Source organism: Anabrus simplex, chromosome 5, assembly GCF_040414725.1.
Source record: "Anabrus simplex isolate iqAnaSimp1 chromosome 5, ASM4041472v1, whole genome shotgun sequence".
NCBI lineage: Eukaryota > Metazoa > Arthropoda > Insecta > Orthoptera > Tettigoniidae > Anabrus > Anabrus simplex.
Window position 1 is genome coordinate 121567787 of NC_090269.1, and position 26078 is coordinate 121593864.

The 26078-nt window shown below is 36.3% G+C and overlaps 1 protein-coding gene across 3 annotated transcripts in view; it reads right to left on the minus strand.

The window, feature by feature from the left end:
- The window catches only part of LOC136874681 (major facilitator superfamily domain-containing protein 12), a 257334-nt gene that overhangs the window by 14705 nt on the left and 216551 nt on the right, over positions 1 to 26078 (minus strand). For all 3 annotated transcript variants that reach the window (XM_067148320.2, XM_067148322.2, XM_067148321.2), the window contains exons 5-8: positions 22011 to 22128; positions 19923 to 20276; positions 19330 to 19441; positions 10529 to 10679 (exon numbers count right to left, since the gene is read on the minus strand). In XM_067148320.2, coding sequence (XP_067004421.2) covers positions 10529 to 10679; positions 19330 to 19441; positions 19923 to 20276; positions 22011 to 22128 — 735 coding nt within the window. The remainder of the gene's footprint in view (positions 1 to 10528; positions 10680 to 19329; positions 19442 to 19922; positions 20277 to 22010; positions 22129 to 26078) is intronic.

Below are 26078 nucleotides of genomic sequence, written 5' to 3' on the forward strand. Positions count from 1 at the left end.
CGCTCATGCCTGTCAGTCATCATCAATAATGTCTTTAACCACACAAATGTTTTCATCTGTAATGCTGGTCCAAGGACAGCGATCGTGTCACTGATTTTTTCACAGGTTCTCGTCCTTCCTTGAACTTTTTATGCCAGGCAAACACATGCTTCCTTGACAATGTGTGATCACCGAACTGTGGAGTCAATCTCTGGCAAATGTCCGCCACTTTAACTTCTTCACAAGCAAGAAATTTTACAATTATGCGTTGCGGAGTGGAGGGGTCACCTGTTGCTCCGACATCGTGAGCGTTACTGATGAAACGGTGGGAAATATCTAACAGCACGCTCTCCCCACTCCTAACAGTCCCACCTAAGCATAGCAGAAGCACGGGGCCAGTCCTACCAACTGTTGATGTTCAGGAACAAAAATCCTGTTTATATTTGATCGACTTTCATATATTATGTACCGTACCATAAATGAAGGTTATGTTTACACTGCTTAATCCCTAACAAGGTCGATGAGTGATTAATCATTTATATGTGAATATTAGTTTGAGGGATACAAAATGCCCACACCATGGCAAATATTTTCAAGGAGAGAGAGGAGCAAAAATACATAATAGTCGTTTGCACCCACAAGTTCACCTCGCGAATATGTTTGATAGACACCAACATAAGAGATCATGACAAACATCTCAAATGTTAATGAAGAAATATCAGCTCCAACTGCTAGTGATGCCTCTGACCAACCTATTTCACAGTTTAAAGAAGAATTCCTTGAGTGGAAACAGAGGTTCATCTTATTGAGTAATGTTTTAAGAAGGAAGCCATACCTTCTAGTGTTGACTTAGTCAAATGAGACAAAAAACTTTCCATTCTGTCAAACACACAACAATTTTAATATAAATTATAACACTATAAACATACCTGTAAAAAAATACACACTATTATACAAAGAATGACATGTTTCGTTCTACAAGAACATTCTTGAATTCTACCAAGTCACTTAAAACAAGCGTATATGTGTTCAGTATTTTCAATGAGAAAGAGTTAAGTTATAATATTAACAAATATTGACAAATAAGGAATTTACATGTATTAACTTAATGAAAACACTTTTGTACTTATCTAGACTGCTGATGGTAAGTCTGTCGTCACCAAGCACTATTTCAGGACTGTGGTCATGGAGAGGCAAATGAAAAGTTTTGGACATAGCACACTGCTGGCAGAGAGAGGAGGGGAAGCATTGGAGCAGCTTGTAGAACATTGTGGATCCTTCCCATTGGATGTTATAATCTAGTATACTATACCATGGAGAGGGGAGGAGGAATAGGGGTGGAGTGAGTGGAGAGCTGTGGAACCTTCCTTATCACTGGAGAGGGGAAAGAAGGTTATTAATCTTATTAATGTTATAATGTACTTTTATGTAATGTGGATGAATGCAAGTCAATGATTTTAGGTAAATAAAGTATGGAACTGAAATTGAGAGCATCTAATAGATATTATTATGATAAATGGTAATTTAAAGAGTAAGTGTTGTGCAGATGTTATTTGAGTAGAGCGAGGAGGGGGGAACTTTTTGAGTGTGTATGTTCATTTAGGTTGGTTATGTTAGCTCTTTTTTTTTTTTTTTTTTTTTTTGCAATATAAATTTCAATTGCTTCCTTTATATTTGAAGACTTACTTTCATTTTCGATGTGTAACATTGTTAGATCTATATTGATGTCTGTAATATTGTGTGGACTGTTATGTATGTGCAGCCCGAAGGCTGAATACCGATTATATCTGATCACATTTTTGTGTTCTTTGTATCTTGTGTGGAAATTATGCTTTTTTTGTTCTTTTTGGCTCTATATATGAGGCATTGTCGTTAGGTTCTTGGCACTTGAGTTCATGGACTCTTGACTTTGAGAAAGTCTTTTTTTTGTTAAGGTTGCACTTGCTGATGTGTCTCTACAGTGTGTTGTTAGTTCTAAAGGCTATTTTTAAACCTTGTTTCTTGAAAATATTAGCTACTTTGTATGTGTTGTTAACGTAATTGTGAATCACATATTTTTCCCTGTTGTATGGTGGTTTCCCGGGGATATTTCTTATGTTTACTTACTAGTTTACCTACTGTGCCTGGCGGGTGGTTGTTTTCTTTCATGATTTGTTTAATGATTTGTATCCTTTCATTGAAATCCATGGTATGCAAATAGTTCTGTGTATTATTGTATTCAGTTCTGCTATTTTGTGTGTATGGGTGGGTTGACTCGTTGTCAATAGTGTACAACAACTGAGTGGGATTTCTGTTTACTTTGTAAGACAGGTTGTCATTATTCCTGCTGATTATGATGTCTAAATACAGTAGTTTATTATCTTGTTAGTTTCTGGCTCCGTTGTGAACACTGTGGACTTGTGTAAAGAATTTAGTGTATTTAATAACTGGTGTGCATTAGTGATTTCATTATCGACATCGTATATGGATATTACATCTACATATCTGCTTCAGTGTAAGATTCCTTTTGAATTCTGGCCTGTTAAGAAGATGTTTTCAAAGTTATTCAGAAAAATGTTTGCTATTATACCCGACAATGGTAAGCCCATGGCTAACTCTTTTGACAATAGATTTTGTCGTTGAATGTGTACCGGGCGGTACACCTCCGCGCCGCTAATTCAAACATTGCGCCAGTTGAAACTCCTCTACTGGAGGAAGCTTGAACTTTAACTTGCACATTAATGCTAAGATTTCTCAGAAGATGTCATTACTATAAATTTTGAAGAGTTCTGAACTGTGTCTTTTTCGATTTATTTTTGTTTTCTCTGTAATAAGAAGTGTGAACATTCTCTTCTAGATGGCACTACTTAAGAACTACAATTGTGCACCCTAGTGCGAAGTGAAGGAACTTTTTTTTTGAAGAAATTTAGTATGTATAAGTTTGCTCTTTGTTAAATTTCTTTCAGTCATTGTTTGAGTTGGCAATGCTAATCCTTTCGTTCTGCCAGTTTTGAATTTAGCCAATCCCGAATTTCTTTAATTAATTTTTGACCAATCGGGTGTATCTTCTCCAACTTGGATATGTTGCTTGACCCTAGCCAATAAAGTGAGGGGGATGTGGGTTCTCATTCATGAAACATCTCGAATTTTCCGTGAGGGTATATAAACTGCTGTTTTTCTGGTCTCGATGCCACTTCAGTAACATCTTTCTTTGTGTGATTATGTAGCAGGGGGCGGGAAGCGCCTCTTTCTTTGGGCAGCAGTTCAACCATCAGGTAATGGCCGTTTTATAACTTATTTGCATGCTAGCTCAGCAGTTTAACCCTCGGGGCGGGTTCGAAACTTTCCTCATGTAACCTATATTTAAAATGTAAAAGACCCTTGGTATAAATTCTGTTTTCTTAACTACAAATTGGGATAGAGAGTGCCTAACCCTCTTGAGCTCCCATTCATTTTGTTTTGAGGTGACTACATTTTTATAACAGTTTCCCTTCTACTCGTAATGTCATAACATTTTTCAATCGTGTCACCTCCGTAGTATGGGATTAGCCCTTGCATAAGTGGCCTAGTGCCAAATAGGTTTTAAAGAAGTGTATTAGGAGTGCCTTTACGCCTCCACTCAAGTCGGTATTTTGGGAATTGTCCTGTTTCTTTATTGAGTAGGCCTCAGTAGGTTGGGTATTTTTACCCCTGTTTTCATGTGCTTGGAGGACAGCTTGAAGGTGGAGTTTGGTGTGGCCTTTGATAGGCTTGAACTTTAAGAGCGGGTTGCTCTTTCTGAAATTTGGTTTCTGTGTGCCTCGAGCAGGCTTTACTGAGTAATAGGGAGCAAGTGCTCCTGGGCATGATTGGGGTTTTCTGCCCCTTTGTTAAACCTTGTGTATAAGTAAAGTTGGGCTCATTGCTCAGGGATTGTGTTTCTGGAACTCGAAGCCCAATATACATTAATAAACTGTAATTGTACTTTCTTAACTTGTGGATATCTAAATGAGTTCCTGTTATACTTGTTATTTCTTGGTCTTGAAAAGAAAATATAACCTTGTAAAATTTTAAATTAACTTTAATTTCGTAAGTTGAGACCTGTTCATCCCAGCACCTTCTTTCACCTCTGCACATCCACAATACACCGTAACAGAATGTAAAGCAATTTTGGTGTTGTGAATAGGCTATCAAACTGTTAAAATTTTAAGTGTAAAATGTGTCTCAAAAGCTCTTCAGTCTGTTTAACAAAACAAGTTAAATATAAATACTTATATTATATTACAACATACCTGCAAAAAAAACCCACATTATTAAATAAGGGATAAAAATACACACTATTAAACTAAGAATGACATGTTTTGTTCTTAAAAGAACATCATCAGATTCTATCAAGTCACACTCAGATATTTGGAAATAAAATTTATGTTTATCTCTGTTTAAGACTTAGGAACTTAAATTCTGGAAACTTATCTTAATGAATGGCTTCCTTCTTAACAAAATGTTAAGTTTGAAATTTTTATACTGTTGTCAGTTCAAGAGAGGCCAGAACAGATACATGTCCAAATCTGTCTTGTGTCTTAGAATGCTGATATTAGATTATTTCATGTGAGAGGACTATCAAACTTTCTTGAATATAATTTGATTTACATAAATTTGAAAATAAAAGTAAAACGTAAAATATATTCCTTCACAGGAGTATTCATTCTTTTAAAAAACTGGTTACTTATTACATGCAGTGCCAAAGTTCCGAAATGACTCTTGTCATTTTTGTACCATTCCAAAAAGGCCCATATCTATGGTGCTGTTCCAAAAGACATCTTGTCCTATAACTTGTTTTAAGAAAAATGTGTGATTGCATCATGCTGTAATTTTATACGGAAGGCACCAAAACCATCTAATTATTTTAAAAAATATGCCCAATACTGTACTAAATGATTTTCCAGTTTCCCATGGACAATGATCCCTTTGGAAATGAACCTCACATTTTGAGAAGTAGTTGACACCATTATTTCTGCCCACACACATTCCGCAGTAACCCCTGCCTATAATAATAATAACGTATGGCCTCAGCTACTGTGTGCAGACATTTCCAGTTGACGCCATCTGGCTGTCAGCTCGTCAATTTCAACGTTCCGTTTTACCGTAGGCCCACTAGATGGCAGACAGAGTAAACTGAAACTCTCTTGTGTGGCTGTGGCTGATATTTTTAATGAATTTTGTTGGGTAAACACCAACTGTGTCACCAGAGATCTTTTACATGCCGACATCATACGACATGGAGTGTCGAATGGACTTTTTTCCACGCTTCAAAAATCCAACTACCTATGCCGGGTTTGAACCCGCTATCTTGGGATCCAGAGGCCAACAGTCTACCACTGATCCACAGAGGCAGCTACCATTGCCTGTTGTAAAAGGTGAATAAACTGGGACCCAGAGGCTTTCATCTTGGGAGTATTGCTTAGCGACCATGGGTCCCCCAGCTCAGTGTGACATTGCTTCCACTTGCTTATGTCATGCTGCTCACCTTCATCTATCCTATCCAACCTTTTTTGGTATTATATTTATTATATTTGCGAAGCCTTGGAAGTGTTTCATTTTCACACCATTTGTGGCCCAACTTTTTCTTTCTTTCTAATACCCTTCCATTTTCCTTTTGATTAGTGCTAATAGAGAATGATTGCACAGTTGTATGTCCTCTTAAAACAATAACTACCACTCTCTGATGAACTTGTTACTTTTGTTTCCTAACTCACAGCCAAAAGAGTATCACACTTACCACTCCTGGTTCACATGAAAGGAAGTGGAGCAAACTCTTTGGGCAGTTTGTCTTTTGCACATGTTTAAACCCAAAAGAATCCTATGATTAGTAATAACATGTCTTTTACCTAATGTTATCATGTAGTTATACATAAAACTGCTGTTTTTCTCTGTGGTCATCAGTCCATAGACTGGTTTAATGTAGCCCTCCATTTCACCCTATCATGCACTAACATTTTCACCTATATAACTACTAAATCCTACATCTGCTCTAATCTGCTTGTCATATTCATATCTTGTTACTCTTACTGTTCTTACGCTTTCCTAAAAAACCAAATGAAGAAGTCCTGGGTGTCTTAAGATGTATTTTATCTCTTCTTCTGATTTAATTTGACCAAATCAATCTCCCCTTACCAATCTGATTCAGTATCTCTCCATATGTGATCTGATCTATTAATATTTAGAAATTTCATGATCCGTGTTGAAGTGGGATTACAATAACTGAAATTAAGAGGGTTCCTCCTATTCAATACAAAGATATTTATTAACGTGAATGAATCACATATCGTTCACATGAGGTACTAGTTTTGGCACCAATCTATGTGCCATCATCAGCCAACAAGTCAAATCGGGCAAACACAATAAAACCTTAAAACAACTTTAAATACACTATAACACCTGCATGGATGAATATGAAATATAATTTTAAAACTACTTTAAAATACACTACAACACTTGCACAGAAGAATATGAAATATAATATGGTATATAATGATGTTGCATTTCAGTTTAAAATCCGTTAAAATGACGAGGACTCCGTTGTTGTATACCCATGGCAGTTTGTCCAGCTTGCATATGTCTTTAGTTTTTGTAAACTGTTAAATTATGCTGCAGAGTTTAATATCATATGAAGTTGACACTGTGTGTTCTGTAGTTTGGTTCCAAAAAATAAACTTAATCATGGAACTTGGTTAAATCCAAAGAATTAATTCCCACTTCAATATGGGTTTTGGAACCTGGAGAAGAAATTAAAAGTCGAATTAGGCAAAAGATCGTAAGTAAAGATTAAAAAGAAAAGTCTAGAAAAACCGAGAGAATACTAGAAACGAACTCACCTTGATCAGTCTGAGTGATCGGCGGACGGAGCTGGACTGATGGATGCAAGCATAAGGTTGAGGGGCGAGGTGGAAGGGAGGGGAGGGGTAGAGGCGGAGCAACTTTCACGGAGCTAAGGTGGAGCAGAAGGATGTGGTAGTGGGGGTAAATGATGTGGATGTATACTGCGTATGGTTTGAAAGATCGAATTGTTTTTAGGTGGTCTAATATTTCTTAACCATTTAATTAAGAGATCATAAAGAATATTAGATTTCTCAGAAAAATCATTTAAATTATAGTTAGGGTTGAAATATTGATTGCAATGGATGAAACAATTTTCGACAATGTTCATAATCGGCCCTTTGTTTGCTATTTGAAGTATCTCAAAATCATGTTCTATATAAGTTAACTTATGATTAGAGTCATGAATGTGTTGGCCTATAGCAGAAAACTTGTTGTACCTTACTCTGTTGACGTGCTCTGAATATCTGGTTGTGAAGTTGCGTCCTGTTTGTTCCATGTAGGAGGTGCTGCAGTCGATACACTTGAATCTATAGATTCCAGATTTGGAAAATTTTTTAGAAGTGTTGACTGATGTTGAATTATGTAAAATTTCTGAAGTCCTATTATTAGTTCTGAAGAAAATTTTTATGTTATGTTTTCGAAAGAGATTGGTGATTTGATGGATACCGTCGTTGAATGTAAAAGTAGATGAAACGGTAGTTATAGGTTTTTCTTTTTTTGAGAGTAGTCTTAGGCCGGTGTCTAAATTTATTGATTACCTGTTCTATAAATGATCTGCTGTAACTGTTGAATTTGGCGAATGCTCTTATAGTGTTGAGTTCGCTATTGAGGTCTTTTTTAGACAAAAGTATCATGAATGCACGATGAACCATGCTATTATACACTGCACGTTTGTGTGTTTGGGGGTGTATGGAATCTTGACAAATAGTATTGGCAGTTTGTGTCTGTTTTCTGAAAATTCTATATGAAAAAGCAGATGGATTTCTGAGAATAGTTAAATCCAGAAAATTAATTACTTTATTATTTTCGGACTCAAGCGTAAATTTGATGTGGGGGTCAATGTTGTTTCTTTCTTGCTGGGTAGAGGTCGCATTCTTGATTTCTTCATCCATTATAACAAATGTGTCGTCAACATATATGGCCCACATGTTTGGAAAAGTATAGTTATTTATTTTTGTATATTCCAGAAAGTCTAAATAAATGTCCGCTAGAATTCCCGATGCGGGTGATCCCATGGCCAGTCCATTTTGTAGATAGATGGTTTCATCAAATTTAAAGAAATTATTGTTGATGACCAGTTTCAGAAGAGAAATAAAATCTTGTATTTCTAATTTGCTGAGAGAGCTCTGTTTGTTTAAGTTATTTTCAATAATGGAGAAAACCAGCCAATCTGCTTCCTGGCATTCAATGGAATTTATTTCTAAATGAGGTTAATAACAAACTGTTTGACATACTCTCACAAAAACAGTTTACATTAGAGAAGAAATTAACTGCATTAAAAATGAATGGAAATGCATTAAAAACTCAGCCCAAAGAAACCAGTTTGCAAAGAAACTTAATCAAGAATTTCCATCCTCCTGTAGTCAATCTTTCAAACGTAATTTTAACCTCGGAAGAAACCACCATTTTAGCGAAAGGTCCGAAACATAATTAGCCCAATATGAACAAAATAAACACAGTCACTAACTTAATTATTGAGTCGGAAGCTACAATCAATAAAATGCCGCTAGAAAATCAAGATGAAATTAGATTTGAAGTAAAATTAGATAAGATGGTCAGTTCTAATAACGTAAATAAAAGAAATCCCCCTATCAATTCTAATGTTAATAATTTTACTTCCGAACATAAACAAATCGCGGAACTCAAAAAGAAAATTAAAAATAATGATTTAATTGTCACAAAAGTGGATAAAGGAAATACTACAGTTATCATGGACAAAACTAATTTACATATCTAAAACCAAAGAATTTTTTAACAACAGCACATTTACAATAATCAATAAAGATCCTACACAGAAAATACAACAACAATTAAAACAAACATTAAAGAATATGTCTTTTCTTTTTACAGATCAAGAAAAATCAAAACTATTAAATATGAATCCAGGTTTACGAACAGTTAAAGCCCTCCCTAAAATACATAAAATTGATGTTCCTATCCGGCCTATTATTAACTATAAACCCAGTCCTCTATATAAAATTGCGCAATTTGTTCAACGATTTTTAACTAAGAACTATCAATTTCTCTCTAAAAAATCCATCAAAAACACCACCGAACTAATTGAAAAATGAATTCATTTAATGTACACCCCAACCATACCCTTCATTCTTTCGACATAGTAAATATGTATCCAAGCATACCCACAACCAAACTTTTCTCCATTATTGAAAATAACTTAAACAAACAGAGCTCTCTCAGCAAATTAGAAATACAAGATTTTATTTCTCTTCTGAAACTGGTCATCAACAATAATTTCTTTAAATTTGATGAAACCATCTATCTACAAAATGGACTGGCCATGGGATCACCCGCATCGGGAATTCTAGCGGACATTTATTTAGACTTTCTGGAATATACAAAAATAAATAGCGATACTTTTCCAAACATGTGGGCCATATATGTTGACGACACATTTGTTATAATGGATGAAGAAATCAAGAATGCGACCTCTACCCTGCAAGAACTAAACAACATTGACCCCCACATCAAATTTACGCTTGAGTCCGAAAATAATAAAGTAATTAATTTTCTGGATTTAACTATTCTCAGAAATCCATCTGCTCTTTCATATAGAATTTTCAGAAAACAGACACAAACTGCCAATACTATTTGTCAAGATTCCATACACCCCCAAACACACAAACGTGCAGCGTATAATAGCATGGTTCATCGTGCATTCATGATACCTTTGTCTAAAAAAGACCTCAATAGCGAACTCAACACTATAAGAGCAATTGCCAAATTCAACGGTTACAGCAGATCATTTATAGAACAGATAATCAATAAATTTAGACACTGGCCTAAGAATACTCTCAAAAAAGAAAAACCTATAACTACCGTTTCATCTACTTTTACATTCAACGACGGTATCCATCAAAAGCTAAAAATTTAATTGTTCCGTATTGAAGAATATCACAATTAAAATTGAAATAATTGATAAGGAGAATCCACCTATTCAATACCAAAGAATAAGAAATGTAGTGAATTACATTCTCATTTAATAATAATTAGAAATGGTACCGGTTTCGACCCTAGTCCAGGTCATCATCAGCCAATTAAGAAATGGAAAACAATGCATAGGATCAGTAGAAGAGGCAATATGAAAAGGAAATGAATGAGAAAACGACCATTAGTACACCATTCATTCAGAGAGAGTTGGATGTCCTCAGGAGTTAGTTATGGCTGTAGTTTTCCATTGTTTTCAGCTGTGTAGCAGTGTCAACATAGCTACAGTAAGTCATGTTAAACATTATTACAAGGCCATATAAGTCAATCATCCAGACTGCTGCCCTTGCAACATCTGAAAGCCTGCTACCTCCTTTCGATGAACCATTCATTAGTCTGACCTCTCATCAGATACCTATCCAGTATGGATGTACCTATGGCTCGGCTATCTGCTTCACTGCACAAGCTACCCCACCGTAGCAAGGTCATATGGTTTGTACTAGTTATTAAACAGTTTTGATTAGTTTGATTAATTTTTACAACTTACAGATCTTCTATAACCATAACTGCTATGCCATTGAATAGTTTGTCAGCAAATGTGACAACACTATACACAAATGCTCCATTTTCAGTATGGCTTCCAATGAATTCTGCTGTAATACACAAACTTGTCACCATGGTAATAGAACTTCCAGATCCTGAAAAGAAAAGAAAATATTTTGTTTAATGGTAGTCACCAAGAAACAATAACTCAAGTCAGGAAAAGTAATTGCTTCTTCATTTTATTGTCAGATAGTACATTATATAATGATAATTTTCTTGAAAACTAGAAGTCTCTAGCTTGAAAACTGAACATTTACCATAAGTTTAAGGTTTTGATAGAATTATTAAAAGTGTGAATAACATTTATTATTGAGGATCTTTTTAGAGACTTTTCAATATATTGAAAGCACTGTTGATGCTACTGTCATGTATTTTGAGGATGAGGATAACAAATGGCTTTGAACTAAAAAAGTATACAGTATATTTCTCACCACATCATGTTTTTTTCCTCATCCTGTAAAATTTTGCTACAGGTATCTCAATACTTGTCTTCCTTGAGAGCATCTCACATAGATATTGACAAGGTGACATTATAAGATAAGTCTGAGAAAGTATTTTATTCATATAATATACCTGGTCCAGTTTTGTAGCAACTAATAATAATAATTACACATGGCCTCCGAAGAGGCCTCATGCAGGTCTTTCGAGTTGATGCCTTATAGGCAACCTGCGCATCTGTGAGGATGAGGCACTACTTATGATGAATTCTAATGATGAATATGGCGCACACACACCCAGTCTCTGAGCTATCGGAATTAACCAATGAAGGTTAAAATCCCCAAACCGACCGGGAATCACACCCGGGACCCCGTGGACCAAAGACCAGCACGCTAACCATTTAGCCATGGAACTGGACTTGTAGCAGCTAATAACTCATATCTGCTTCATAAATGGGAATGGAATTGAAACTACTCATAACATACTTCATGTGAAGAAAGATTAATTACTGCAGTAATTTCTTTGGATATCTTATTTTGAGTGGGGAATAATGAATTTTATGTGAATGAGATGAATAACTAAAAAATGCTTGCAAAACTGTACAGTTGGATCATCCTCCATTTATTCACTAGAGAAAAACAAACAGCCAGGTCAAGAAATTTATTTTATGAACTGAGTAGAAAAGAAACACATACGCAGAGAAAGTAGGAAAAAAGGCAACTGCCCTAAATGCAGATCATTGGTCGGTCGGTCGGTATCAATTTCTATGTTTTCTCACTTAGATGCTAAATTTTTCTGTGGCATTTATGTCTGAATTTTAGTAATTTGGAAATAACCAGCACCTTTCCTCTTTATTTCAAAATATAACTCATTATGGATGACACTTAGGTGGATCTTACTATCACTTGAAGTTACTAGCTCTGGTCTCCGCTTATAGATAAAAAATATACTTTCTCCTTTCACCCATCTGACAAGCCTTTCATTCAAAAACTGAGATATTCTGACAGTTTGGTTATTATTTTCAGAGATATTGTGTGAACACATGACTGATTTTGTTATCAGGTACATTTATAGCATTGGTTTTATATGGGTAGAGTGATTGCTGGCTAGACTTCACAATAATGATTCTTCTTACTGAGCGAGTATGCTATGCAGTATGTTTGTGTAGTTGTAGGTTGCACTTGGAAGATTGATGGGTTCAAATCTAACCATTGGCAGCCTTTGAAGATGGTTTGCTCTGATTTCCAATTTTTGTACCATGCAAATAATGAGTAATGGATCAGCAAATTCTGTTTCTGCCTTTTCTTCATCCATTCCTCTACAAGCATTCTGGGCCAATCTACATTTCTTCTCTCCACTACTTCTTCTAATTTAATTATCCACCTTTACCTTACCTTAACATTTGTCTTATTCTTCCTCTCCTATTGCAGCATATTGCTCTTCATATTCTTAGTGTTTCTCTTGCTGATATGGCTAAACTACTTCAGTCTGCTGATGTCTATTTTGCACTGAAGCTTCTCTATAACTCTTCCCAATAGCTCATTATTAATACAGTCTTTCCTTATTTTTCAGAGCATGATTCATAGTCTTCTATTATTTCCCTCAATGATTGATGGTAGTTCTTGTTCATTCTCATGCTACTGTTGTAACCACAAAGATGCACACAGGAGATGCTGTCAGTTGTGTACACTCTTTTATTTACAAATTATATGGACATTATACACACCCACATTAATAAACTGTCCTCTTGGACAAAACACTCCTGTGAAGAAGAAGAAGAAGAAGAAGAAGAAGAAGAAGAAGAAGAAGAAGAAGGAGGAGAAGAAGAAGAAGAAGAAGAAGAAGAAGAAGAAGAAGAAGAAGAAGAAGAAAACTTCTCCATTAGTATGTCAACCAATTACCAACACAACAGAATCACAATACTATCAAAGGTTAGGAAAGGTCCATCTCTTCAATACCATTAGAATGTGTATTGTCTTATAAAACTGGGACTAGTTTCGACCTCATATATATTGGGTCATCTTCAGCCACATTCCAACATAAGCACACATATAACCAATAATAATATAAACACTATGGTATGACATAATTTATAGTCTTAATTTAAAACGTTGATGAGGTCCGAACAACATATCCAAACTTGAAAATAAATGACACATCAAAAATGCTGTGGTTGATGCCGAACTATTTCGTCGTTCCTACAGCAGGCAATGTTCCTGAGTTGATCTGGGAGTTGGTATCCTTATCTGTGTAGACGAGTAACTTGATTGATGTTTGTTCATTAGTAATATGGGTAATGACTTATGTAGCTTTAAGGGGAACACCCATAATTTGAATAGGTATTCCTTTTCATCAGATGTAGTGATCTATTGTTTAATTTCTTTTGAACTGAATGTCTGAAAAGAAAATAATTTGAAGTAGATAATTGAGAAAAGAAGGGAAGCTAGAAGATCGAGATAAATATGTATAGTTGTATGAGACTCTCCCCTCAATCTTGGAGGTTTAAATATTTAACTACTGAGCGAGTGGCTGCTCGGTTTTGGTCATGTAGCTGTCAGCTTGCATTCAGGAGATAGTTGGTTTGATTTCCACTGTTGGTAGCCGTGAAGATGGTTTTCCATGGTTTCCCATTTTCACACCAGGCAAATGCTGGGACTTAACCTTAATTATGGCCATGGTCACTTCCTTCCCACTCCTAACCCTTTCCTATCCTATTGTCACCATAAAACTTATTTGTGTTGGGGAGATGTAAATCAGATTGTTAAAAAAAACTGTTAACGTACGCCAACTGTTCCATTGCCCCGTGTAAAAATTCCGCTATTTTACAGTAGAATACTGTACCGGGTGGTACACCCCTACGCCGAAATTTTAAATCTTGCGCCAATAAATCCTCCTCTACTGGAGAAAATCTGAACCTTAAAAACTGGATCAATTCATTAGTTTCTCAGAAGATGTCACTACCATAAATTTTGTGATTACAAAGTTGTAAATACTGTGTGGATTTCAACTTGTTTTGTTTTCCATTAATCAAGAAGTGTGGACATTCTCTCATAGATGTCTCTACTGTAAAACTGGGATCATGCACGTTGGTGCGAAGTGAATGAACTTTCTTGAAGAAATTTTGTATTCAGAAGTTTTTGTGTTTACTAAATTTTGTTCTTTCATTTCTGGGTTGGCAATATTAATCTTTCTTTCCACCAGTTTTAAACTTAGCCAATCAGTAATTTTTGCAATTAGTTTCCAACCAATCATAGGTTTCTTCTTCGAATTTGATGTGTAACATTAAGTGACCAATAAAATGTAGTGGGTGTGTCTTAATTATTCATGAAAGGTCTTGAATCTTCCCTGAGTGTTTAAAAACTGCTGATTTTCACGGCTCCTCGCCACTTCTTCAACCTCTAGCTTAGTGTATGGAAGTGTAGCAGGGGGCGGATAGCGCCTCTTCCTTCGGGCAGCAGCTCTTCAACAAGGTAATGGCCGTTTAACATCTTTATTTCTTGCTAGCTCAGCAGTTTAACCCGCGGGGCAAGTCCGAAACCTTTAATATGTAACCTATCTCTTGAAACATGTAAACCTTTTTCAGTCTTTGTAAAACTTCATTTATCTTTAACTGTAATTCGGGGATAGAGAGTGCTTTACCCTCTCGAGCTCCCCTTCATTTGACAGGAGGTGACTACGTTTTTGTAACCGATTTTCTACTCTTCCTTAACGTGTTAAAATTTTTCTTATATGAATCACCTCCCTAGTTTGGGAATAGCCCCTGTGTCATCGGCCTCGTGCCTCTTAGGTTTTAAAATGTGTATTTGGGAGTGCTGATACATGCCTCCATTCTTTTTGCGTTTAGGGCCATTTAAGTTAACCTGTTATTTTTCTATTAAGGCCCAGTAGGCTGGGTACTAGATACCCCTGTTTCATTGTAAGTTGTGCCTTGATGGCAATCATGTATAAAAGCCTGGCATTGACTTTAATAAGCTTGGAAAATTGAGAGCAGGTCAGCTCTTTCTGATGTGGTAAAGAGCCTCTAGGAGGCCAGATATGGTTTTTGGAGCTAATGCTCCTTGAATGAAGGGGTTTTCTGCCCTTTGATCAAACGTGTAATTTGGTAAAGTTGGGCTAGTTGCTCAAGGATTGTGAAATTGGGGCTCGAAGCCCAGAATTTAGAAAGACCTCTGAACTTGTGCTTTCGTTTGTAAAGTTATCATTGTACCTGTGTTTTTTTTATTGTTATTTCACCTAGTGAAAATTTGTTAAATCTTGTTGTCTATTGAAGATATAACCTTTATTGAAATTTTAATTCATCTTTCAGCCTTGTAGTTAGACCCATTCCAGCCCGCACCTTCTTTCACCTCTGCCTTCCACGGGTAACTCCGTAACAAATACAATTACAATGACTATTCACTTCCTTTTACATAAACTTGTTTTTCATTTTTTATCTGAAATATTATAAAAGTGGTGGTCCAGCATAGTGAATATAGATCTACATTGTAATCTTTAAGATGGTCTGGAAACACATTTTTATAAGCTTAACTACAGAAGAATTGTGGCGGGTAAGCCTTTAGGCACCCAGTGAGATCTCGTGCCCCATTTCTTTTTGGCTATATTACTGAATTTGTGCAGCAAGCAAAGAGAAAAGAGAATCAGAAGTGGTATTTTAAGCAGATCCAGCATTGATATTTCTGCCATCCATTGTACAGAAAAAGAGTTACCGGTATTACTCCAAGATGAGAGGAAAGTGACAACACGATGGCGGGGGTTTGAATTTATACTGTATCATAATAGGGGCTGCCTGGCCGACCCGGTAAAGGTGTGCTCGGTTCACCCAAAAGGATGAGGGTTTGATTCCCCGCTGGGAAGTTGAAAAATTTAAGAAACAAGATTTCCATTGATGGAGGTGAACATGGTTCTGAGGTTCACTCAGCCTACACTAAAAATGAGTACGAGGTGAACTCCTGGGGGCAAAGGTGGCCGGGCGTAGAGCTAACCACTCTACCTACCAAGTGCCGAGGTTATGGATAGTGGAAGCCCCTCCAAGGGCCCTTCATGACCTGTACGGAGATGACTTTGCTTTTTTCTTTGCTGTATCATAATAAACACCTACCTGTAATAGGTAAAAGTATGACTTTTATGGGACTTTTACTGAACCAGCCAGGACTGGTTTTATGCCCTTGAATCTATGACAATCCTGATTTTGGGATGTGTGACAACTTTATTTACAAAGAGTCAAAATTTCATTGTCACAGGCCAGAGGCAAATGTAGCTTCTACCAAAGCCTCAGTCTCACTTATGGCTGTGACAGTATAAAACCTGCTTCAGTATGGGAAGTGTTTAGTCATGACATTCAGAGTATGACTTATGCACCTAGATGCTGTGAAAGGTGCTACTCATAGGGTCAGATGATCTGCAGTAGCACTTTCTGGCCCAGTGAGGAAAGCAATGGCAAACTGTCTCACTTCTCATCTTGACTATTAAGCCTCATTATGTTGTCACCATTGGTTATTGTGATTTCTTTAAAACTTGGCAACCTTCAGAATGTAAGGAACTCGGTGTTTAACAGAGAAGTTTTTATGAAATGTAAAGAGATAATGTACAAGATGTACTATACCCTTATATTAATGCATGCACCAGAGACTTGGTCATTGACAGCAAGAGATGAGAGTAAAATTCAGGCCAGTGAAATTAAGTTCACGAAGACAGTAGCGGCGATTAGGGGACGCGAGTGGGGGCAGCGGCCCCCCACTTTATGGAGAAAAGATATTCCATTTTAGACAACTGATTTAAAAAAAAAAGTTTTGGCAGACTGAAGAACGTAAGTTATTTCAAAAAAGTATGGTAGGGAAGAGAAGGAGAGACAGAGTAAGAAATGTTGTGGTCCGAAAAGAAACAGGAGTAAAAAACTAGGAATTATAAAAAAGAAGCATTTTGTACAATCCTTATTGTTTTTTGGTTAATTCTTTCCTTTAATTTCGTTAATTATTGAGAAAAATAAGCACAAAATGTAGTTTGTTGTGGCTAACTGATCCCTACAGCATCACAGCAAATAGTGGAGACCTGCGCAGCAGTATGTAGTATGTGCTGTGAGGAAGGGTAGCAGGGGTATATTTTTGCCAAGGTCATGGACACTGAAGTATGATTCACCTGCCTTCTGCACACATTCGTTAGTCTGGCAGTCTTACTCAGTAAATGTGTCTGTGTAGTTATATCTAGTGTCTGTTACTTTGTTGGTGTGTAGTCAAATACTAGATTACATTTTAATTGTATAATCATGCTGAACTTCTATTTAATTGTAATACGTGTGTAATTATTCTTCATTTGATGAAAGTTTTATTGTGTAGTATTGAATTATTACCACACTGAAGTAGGCAGACTCAGACTTTACGTCTCTATAAAAAATCGCTCAGAGAGCATCAAAAATCTTACTATTTTGTAGATTTTTTAAAAAGTTTTGATGTTCTACCCCCTACTCCTCCTGCTATAGACCTCAGACCCTGATACGTTTTACTGTCCATCAAAAAGTTTTGCACCCCACTTCTAAGTCGCAATCACTGCTACTGCCTGAGGAGTATGGTAGAGAAGACAAGGAGAGAGAGAGTAAGAAATGTTGTGGACAGAAAAGAAACAGGAGTAAAAAGAACTGAGTGACAGAATGGAGAAGAATAAATTGAGATAGTTTGGACATGTTATGAGAATGGAGGAGGGAAGGATACCAAAGCAAGTGTTAGAGTCTAAGATAGAGGGAAAGAGGGCAAGAGGGAGGCCCAGAGCAAGATGGATAGATTGTCAAGAACAGTATAAGAAAAAGAAGACTGGAATGGAATACAATTACTGAAGGGGAGTGGTGGAAGGAGAGGCAACAGTGGAGAAGTGCCATCAACACCCCAACCTGGCAGGAGCTGGACTAGGGGAAATGAAAGTGATGATGATGATGAACCTTCAGTGGTGCTGTTTGAGAATCCAACTGGGCTGCAGGCTGATGACTTAACAGACAGTTATTGTGAAGACCAAATTTACTGTCAGTCTATCACTTTGGAAACCATGTTATCCTTTCAATTGTTCTTCCTCTATCTTCCTTAGTCTTAAATCCAATATTTGCTCACATGTTTTTAGCAAGAGGGATTAAGGTGTCTCATCTATATCTCACAGTAAATGATTTTAAAGAGGTTCAAAATTTATCAAACATCTCCTTTGGTAAATTATTCCAATTCCTAAGTCCCCTTCCTATAAATGAACGTTTGCCCCAATTTGTCCTCTTAAATTCTAACTTTATCTGCATATTCTGATCTTTCGCACTTTTAAAAACTACATTGAAACATTTATGTACTAATGTCATTCCATGCCATCTCTCCGCTGACAGCTTGAACATTCTGCTTAGTCGAGCAGCTTGTCTCCTTACTCCCAAGTCTCCCCAACCCAAAGTTTGCAACATTTTCATAAAACTATTATTTTGTAAGAAATCATCCAAAACAAGTCCTACTGCTTTCCTTTGAATCTTTTCCATTTCTTGAATCAAGTAATTCTGGTGAATGTATGATACACTGGAACCATACTCTGTTTGGGGCCTTACCAGTGACTAATATGTCCTCTCCTTTACAACCTTGCTACAACCTCTAAATACCCTCATAACTATACGGAGAGATCTGTAACCTGTAACATTTATTTACAGTCCCTGTTAATATGATTGGCTCAATGAAGTATTTTTTTTATATTAATGCCTAGGTACAGTGATTCTCATTAGATACTTCCACGCCATCAACACAGTACTTAAAACTAAGAGGACTGGGCGAGTTGGCCGTGTGGTTAGGGACGTGCAGCTGTGAGATTGCATCTGGGAGATAGTGGGTTTGAACCCTACTGTCAGGAGCCCCTGTGTTTTCTGTGGTTTCCCATTTTCACACCAGGCAAATGCTGCTGGGGCTGTACCTTAATTAAGGCCACAGCCGCTTCCTTCCCATCCCTAAGCCTATCCTCTTCCATCATCGCCATAAGACCTATCCATGTTGGTGCGACGTAAAAAAAAAGAAGAGGAAGAGGAAGAAGAAGAAGAAGAAGAAACTAAGAGGGAAACTTGCAACCTGATTTTTCACCTCAAAATCTAGCATACCATTGTTGAGGTCTTTTCTACTTGTTCAGAATCCTGCATCTTATTTATTACCAAGAGGAAGATCTTGTGATGTTTGGGAGAAGGAGAAGAAATTGTAATTCCAGTTCTTTGAGGAATTGCGAATTTACTATTTTGAATGTAGAGAAATAGCTGTCCAGAAGTTGATACATGCAGTTATCACAATCTGGTCTTAACTTATCGACACTTACCAAGGAATACTGCTGCTCCGTAGACATAGCTGGTCAGGAACTCCCAGCCAGCACCATAGCGTATCCATATACAGCCACCAATGCTTATCGAAGCACCAATCAAGTAGCTCAGCTGTACAAATCAAAATAATATTGTGTTATTACCAGCAGCATTATTGTAGGTAAATAAATATTGTGTGTGATCCACTAATACCGTATTTGCTCGCATATAACTCGCCACCACGTATATCTCATGCCCCATTTGAAATTGCAGGAAAAAACTCGCATTAACTTCTGATGTTGTCATAAAGACATATGGTACATACATGAAATAAAGTTTCGACTCGTTAGAACCATCTTCAGTGAAATTTTATTTCAATAGGTACTATTGGTATTGTTGTATGTGTAAGAATATATTTTGTAAAACCTGGCAGCAAAATGTATCAAAATGACCAGTTAATTACCCGAGTAATTTCCTGAAGAGTTTCAGTACTTACCTTAGAATATTCAGCTGTATATTATTGTTCCTGTTGGCTATTATATCACCAGTTCTGTATGTTCAAATCATAGATTATTATACGTAACTTTATCAATTTATCGTCATGCATACTTACCTTGCTTCCCCAAGAATTGTTGACGTATTTGATTCCAAGAGAAGCAACAAATGAGGCAATGTAGGAGACCAGAGGAACAAGGGCAAGAACTTCTGAGCCTTCTCCTAGACTCTCATTGAGATAAAGTGGCATGTAGACCAGGCTTATTGTAAGAAAGAGGCGACTGGCCACATACAATAATGAAACTTGAAGTAGTAATGGTGTACGCATTAGGCTTGCAATTGTGCTAATCTTCTTGTCATCAATATTTATTGAATGAGTATTTTGCTGTCGTCCTTCCATGTTAGATTTAAGACCACAGTGGAACCAAATTGAAGTGATGATGCCAACGCCAGTGCTAATTAAAGCTATGTTCTGGAAAGAATAAATTTAGTATATTAAATTTTAAGATGTATTAAAATGTTAATAGATTAGTGTTTCTAATAATTTCATCAGAATAAATAGCAAATCAGTACATAAGAAACAAACAGTAGTAGAAAATGTTGCATAAACCAGTAGAATAGTGATCTGAGAAAAGTTATTTGGAGAACACAAGGACTGCATCAATTAAGGTACATTAAAGTTAAGATCATTAGCTTCAAAATGTGCAAATGAATAAACCAGAAACTCTTGCACAGAAGCATAGTTCTTAATGTGAAGAAAATAAAATGTAGTTCACAAGACAAAACAGTGAACTGTGGCTGTGCTGAGAATGTTGTGAGCATGAAGTGTGTAATTCATTGAAACTACCAAATATATAATATTTTACATTTTAAAATTTGTACAGAAATGATGGAATTCATCATTATGAATATGTAAAAGTGAATCTGATCTGCAACAAGTTGTGTACATTACAGAAAATGCTGCTCCCTCAAAATATGGCAAGAAATTTTTAATCTGAATAATAGAAATATTGGCATTTCAGAGAAATAACCCATTCAAAGTAAAATTTGTATTCAAAATCATCTTATTGAACATGTAAAAATTTTTAGTTATCTCACTTTCAATCTTCCATTTATTAGTCACAAAAAAAAAAAACATTTCAAAATTCACTTAAATTACTGATGTATTAACTAGATTTTTAAGCATTCTTAAGACAACAACACACCAGATTAAAATCTGCAACACCATAGTCAGTCCAGTTTTTGCCTGTAGATGTGAAGTTTGGACCAATCAGAATGCAATAACAGCAGCTTAAATAAGGTTCATGAGAAAGACTGTTGGATACTTTCGTAAAAAAAAACCACACCAAACCCCATGGCACTACAGCCATTGAAGGGTCTTGGCGTACCAAGCAACTGCTGCTCAGCCCGAAGGCTGTGGATTACGAGGTGTCGTATGGTCAGAGCGACAAATCCTCTCGGCCGTTATTCTTGGCTTTCTAGACCGGTGGATACTTTCCACTCAAATGTAAAAGCAATGAGAACGTCCGTAAATTACCAGAGGTAAGAAAATGTAAAAGGCAACTTTGTCTAATACATGAAAAATATGAGGGTAAAATCAAAATGAATATCCAAAGTGATTTGGGAATAGATTTCAGCCTTGCAAACTGAACTGATTTGCAGTTCTATGGCTCAGTCTGCATGATTGAATTAAAATTATAAAAAATAATCGACTTATATTAAGTGAAGATTATGGAACCCTTTACAATAAACTTTTCAGCAGAACTTCTTTTCAACATTAACAATGTCCTGGATTGGGGAAGTGTTTCATGAATTCAAATACAGTCTTGTTTCAGCATTTGTTCTAAATTTAGGGCAGGATAAATGTGGTGAAGTGTAGCATTAAGGGAAATTGATAAAAGTTATAATGTACAACTTTCAAAGATGGGAGATAAGTCTGACAATAAACATTTTCTCTCACAGTACTGGTAAGTGAGCTGTTTATATGGTCATAGAAACTATCTGTATATATTGAAATTTGAGTTCTATGGCTCAGTCTGCATGACTGAATTAAAATTATAAAAATAATCAATTACTGTTAAGTGAAGACTACCGTATGGAACTTTACTCCATCTGCTCTTCATTTTGTTCATTAATCTATTAATAAAAAGTTGTGCTAGAATTAATTTTAATAGAAGAAGAAACTCTATTCTATGATGTTACTTACTCTAAATTTGAAAGCATCTCCTGGCCCGATTGCATCCAGTGTTGTGTTGCGAGTAACATGCAGCACTGCCCATGTGATGATGTATACAGCCACACTGGAACAGACTGATGCTGTGTACCTGGAAAAGTGGATGAATATACATTTATTTTAGTTCTCAGGAACTTGGACCAAATTTTCTTATTGATATTTTTTCTCAGTGAATACTATGGCATTGCTGTGGTGAGGAGGCTTTCATGTCTCAGTGAAGTAGATAGCTGAGCTGTAGGTGCAACTATATCTAGAGGGCATAATTAAAGAGGCTATACTATTGGATAGTTTGTCATATTCACAAAGACACACACACAAGATGTTGTCAATTGTGTACACTGTTTTATTTACAAATTGTATACACATTAATAGTTGCACATCAAATGAACCACCATCTTGACCTCAATCGACTGCACATTAGCATGTCAACCAACTACGGAACACTGTCAACACAACATAACCACTTCAACAGCAAAATCACACAGCATGCTTTCTTGTATCTTCTCGAGTCTCCAATAACCTATATACAAATGAATAGAACGTTCTGTAAAACTCGAGTGACAAAGGTGCGTTTTTCTAGACTCTTACCCTGTGTTGCACAACATTATATCAGATTTATACATCATATTTAGAGGTAATAATAAATTATATACTATTAATTACGTGTTCTTACATTAAATAAAGTCGTATTAATAAACATACAGCAGAAGTATCGTGACACAACCTCACATGTTCTGTTACACAAGACAGATCATACAACACACAAATAAATGACATGACCATGATTTATACCAAATTAAGTCCGTACATAACTATGTAGATAATGATACTAATAATAATAGATGTAAACAACTTCACAAATTGATATACCAGCATATATAGCCAGACCTCACAAGTCACTACTACTACTACTACTACTACTACTACCACCACCACCACCACCACCACCACCACCACCACCACCACCACCACCACCACCGCCGCCGCCGCCCCCACCACCACTTACTAATCGAGCTTGATATTTTCACTATTTACCAATGGGTTTAGAGAATTGCTTCCAAGTTATACTAGTCCATTACACATTTGCCTCAAGTTCAACAGGGGAAGACTGAAACCCTTTCATAAGTTTGCAATGGTAACTGTTTGGATGACTGATTGACATGGCTTCATAAGATTGCTCAGCATGGCTTAGCCATGTTGATACTGCTGAACAGATGGAAGCAGCAAGAAATTGCAGCCATATTTCCCATGAGTATGTAGCACCCTCAGTGCGATTGTATGATGTATTTCCTCTGATTCAAAACCATCCAGATCACCAGGTAACGGCCATCCAAAAGGATGTTTTAATCATTAGAAATTTAAATACTGACATTCTGCAAGTTGGAATGTGGAATATTAGAAGTCTGAGTTGTGATTAGATAATACTGACCTGTGATGGTTTCATTGCCACCATCCTGTATTGTTTTCTAGGATGACCTTTGCATCCTGAATCATGATCTTCCATTAATTTTGGTACATCACATCACATTTCTTTAAAATCTGATATATATATATTTTTTTAAATTTTTTTAAAGTCACATCCATTAACACACTCATTACATTGTTAGTAGAAATGTTGCTTTAAATAAGATTTTTAATACAATTCTTTAGAAGAATGTAATTGTATTTGTCCACTTGTTCACTGCAATGTTGATACAAACCACTTAACCCAGATAAGCCTACTGTCCTATGTATATATATATTGGCATACATTTTGGGGTTTACCGGGCGAGTTGGCCGTGCGTGTAGAGGTGCGCGGCTGTGAGCTTGCATCCGGGAGATAGTAGGTTCGAATCCCACTATCGGCAGCTCTGAAAATGGTTTTCCGTGGTTTCCCATCTTCACACCAGGCAAATGCTGGGGCTGTACCTTAATTAAGGCCACGGCCGCTTCCTTCCAACTCCTAGGCCTTTCCTATCCCATCGTCGCCATAAGACCTATCTGTGTCGGTGCGACATAAAGCCCCTAGCAAAAAAAAACATTTTGGGGTTTTAACCTTGTTCAACTACTCTGTGGCTTGTATCAGTTGTGTTAGTATCTTTATAATGGTCTTTCTGGTAGTGTGAGAGAGTTCCAATGTTGCAGGTACCAATATAGCTGAGAATATTGTTAGCTGACTGAAAGAGATGGCAAATCGTTTATAAATATTATTTACTCTGATACAAACATACAACTATGCCATTGCATTTATAGGCTGTTTACATATCAATGTAGCATCCCATTATGTCAGAATGTACAGTAGTAATTTCTAATTACATAGCTTTCATGTCCAAAAAAAAACATAGCCGTCCTATATATAGGATGGTAGGATAATACAAAGAAGTACATACTCACTACTTTGTATTACATCAGTCTGGCTACCTGTAATCCCAATTCATGTCTTGTGCTGTCGTCTTTAGAAGAGGCCATATGCAACATGGAAAACCACTAAATATAGATGACATCTTGGAGATGCAGTAGGCTACATGACAAAGAGATGACTCTAACCCTAGTCTTGACAGTTTCATTTCACCTCCAGATAATGCTATCCTAGGCAGTAGGATGGCCACAAAAGTATGGCTTATATGGTAGTGTTGTATTACAATGTTGCAACATCTTGAAGTTATTGAAACCAGATGCCACCTGTCATTTCTCTGATTGATATTTTTTTTAATTTTTTTTTTTTTTTTTTTTTTTTACAAGTGCTCCTTAGGTACTAAATATCTAAAAGGAGCATAAACATCAAGGCCACAACCGAAATTCGAGACAACAGGACATTGAATTTCACCTTAGTGGATAATGCTGATATGACAAGGAAGGAATGAGGTTCTTTTTATTTCAAAATTGCTGAGGGGAAAGTGGTTATTTGTTATTGGAATTATAATATCTTTAGTGTAGCATAAAATGCTCTGCTTTTGTACCCACTCTTAGATATTCTAGGAAAAAGGAAAGAAAAACTCAGATTTCTCAGTCTAAAATTAGTTCCATTTTCAATAGGCCCATTGGGAAAGCCAACCACGCGGACCACAATAAATCTGTGTATTGAGTAGCTAACCACAGCAAGCACTGCTGCTTCCCAATTGATCAAGCACTGCGTTTATATGGTACGTCAGAATGCAAGGCTTCTTCACAAACAAAGTAATGAGAGGTTCAACCATCTGGCATTCAGGATACATGTTGTTACTGCACCCTTAGAAGCAAATAAAGGGTCAACTAAAGTAGGGACCAAGTAAATCACCACAAATGAAGCACATTGATTCTAGATTTGACAGGCTAGACCATTTGATCCTCTCACAAGAATCTCAGACAAGATGTCAATATTGTCATCAAAAGACCACATGGGGCAGAAAATGCGACACAGGTTTATATGCCAAGTGTTTTGTGGCATATCAGTCAAAGGAATAGGTGCAATACTTTGTGACATTTCTTATTTACGTGCTTATGTGATTATTTGTGACAAGTTACTAATAAGATTCTTTTACAATTTGTCAGTAATCTAATTTCATGTTGTATTGATGAATATTCTATTATTAAAATGGGAAACAATGGATATTTTAGGCATCCTAGCATTCCACATAATTTGTTCAAATATTCTCCCCTAAAGCCTACTGTCCTATATGTAGGACACCCTTATTTTTACAAAACAATATTTGAATGACCAAATGACTGTTAGAATCGCGTTTAGTTGCCTCCATTGAATATATTTTTGAGAAAAAAATATATGAATCCATGAAAAAAAAAAGTTTGAGGCTTATCTGGGTTAAAACTAAATGGTACATGTACTCATAACACTAGTAAAATTAGAACATGTTTCAACCCTTTATGGGTCATCTTCAGCTAGTATACATGGAATAAACACATTTTGAAATTTCTGAAGTGAAGAGTATGGACCAGCAAAAGGAACGAGTAAAGTTGGGTGGAAGGATTTTTTACACTGAACATGAATTAGTCCTTGCTAGTATTTGGTTCAATTCAAAAACCATTAACAAGACATGAAAGAGAATTGGAAAATGGTAGGTATCA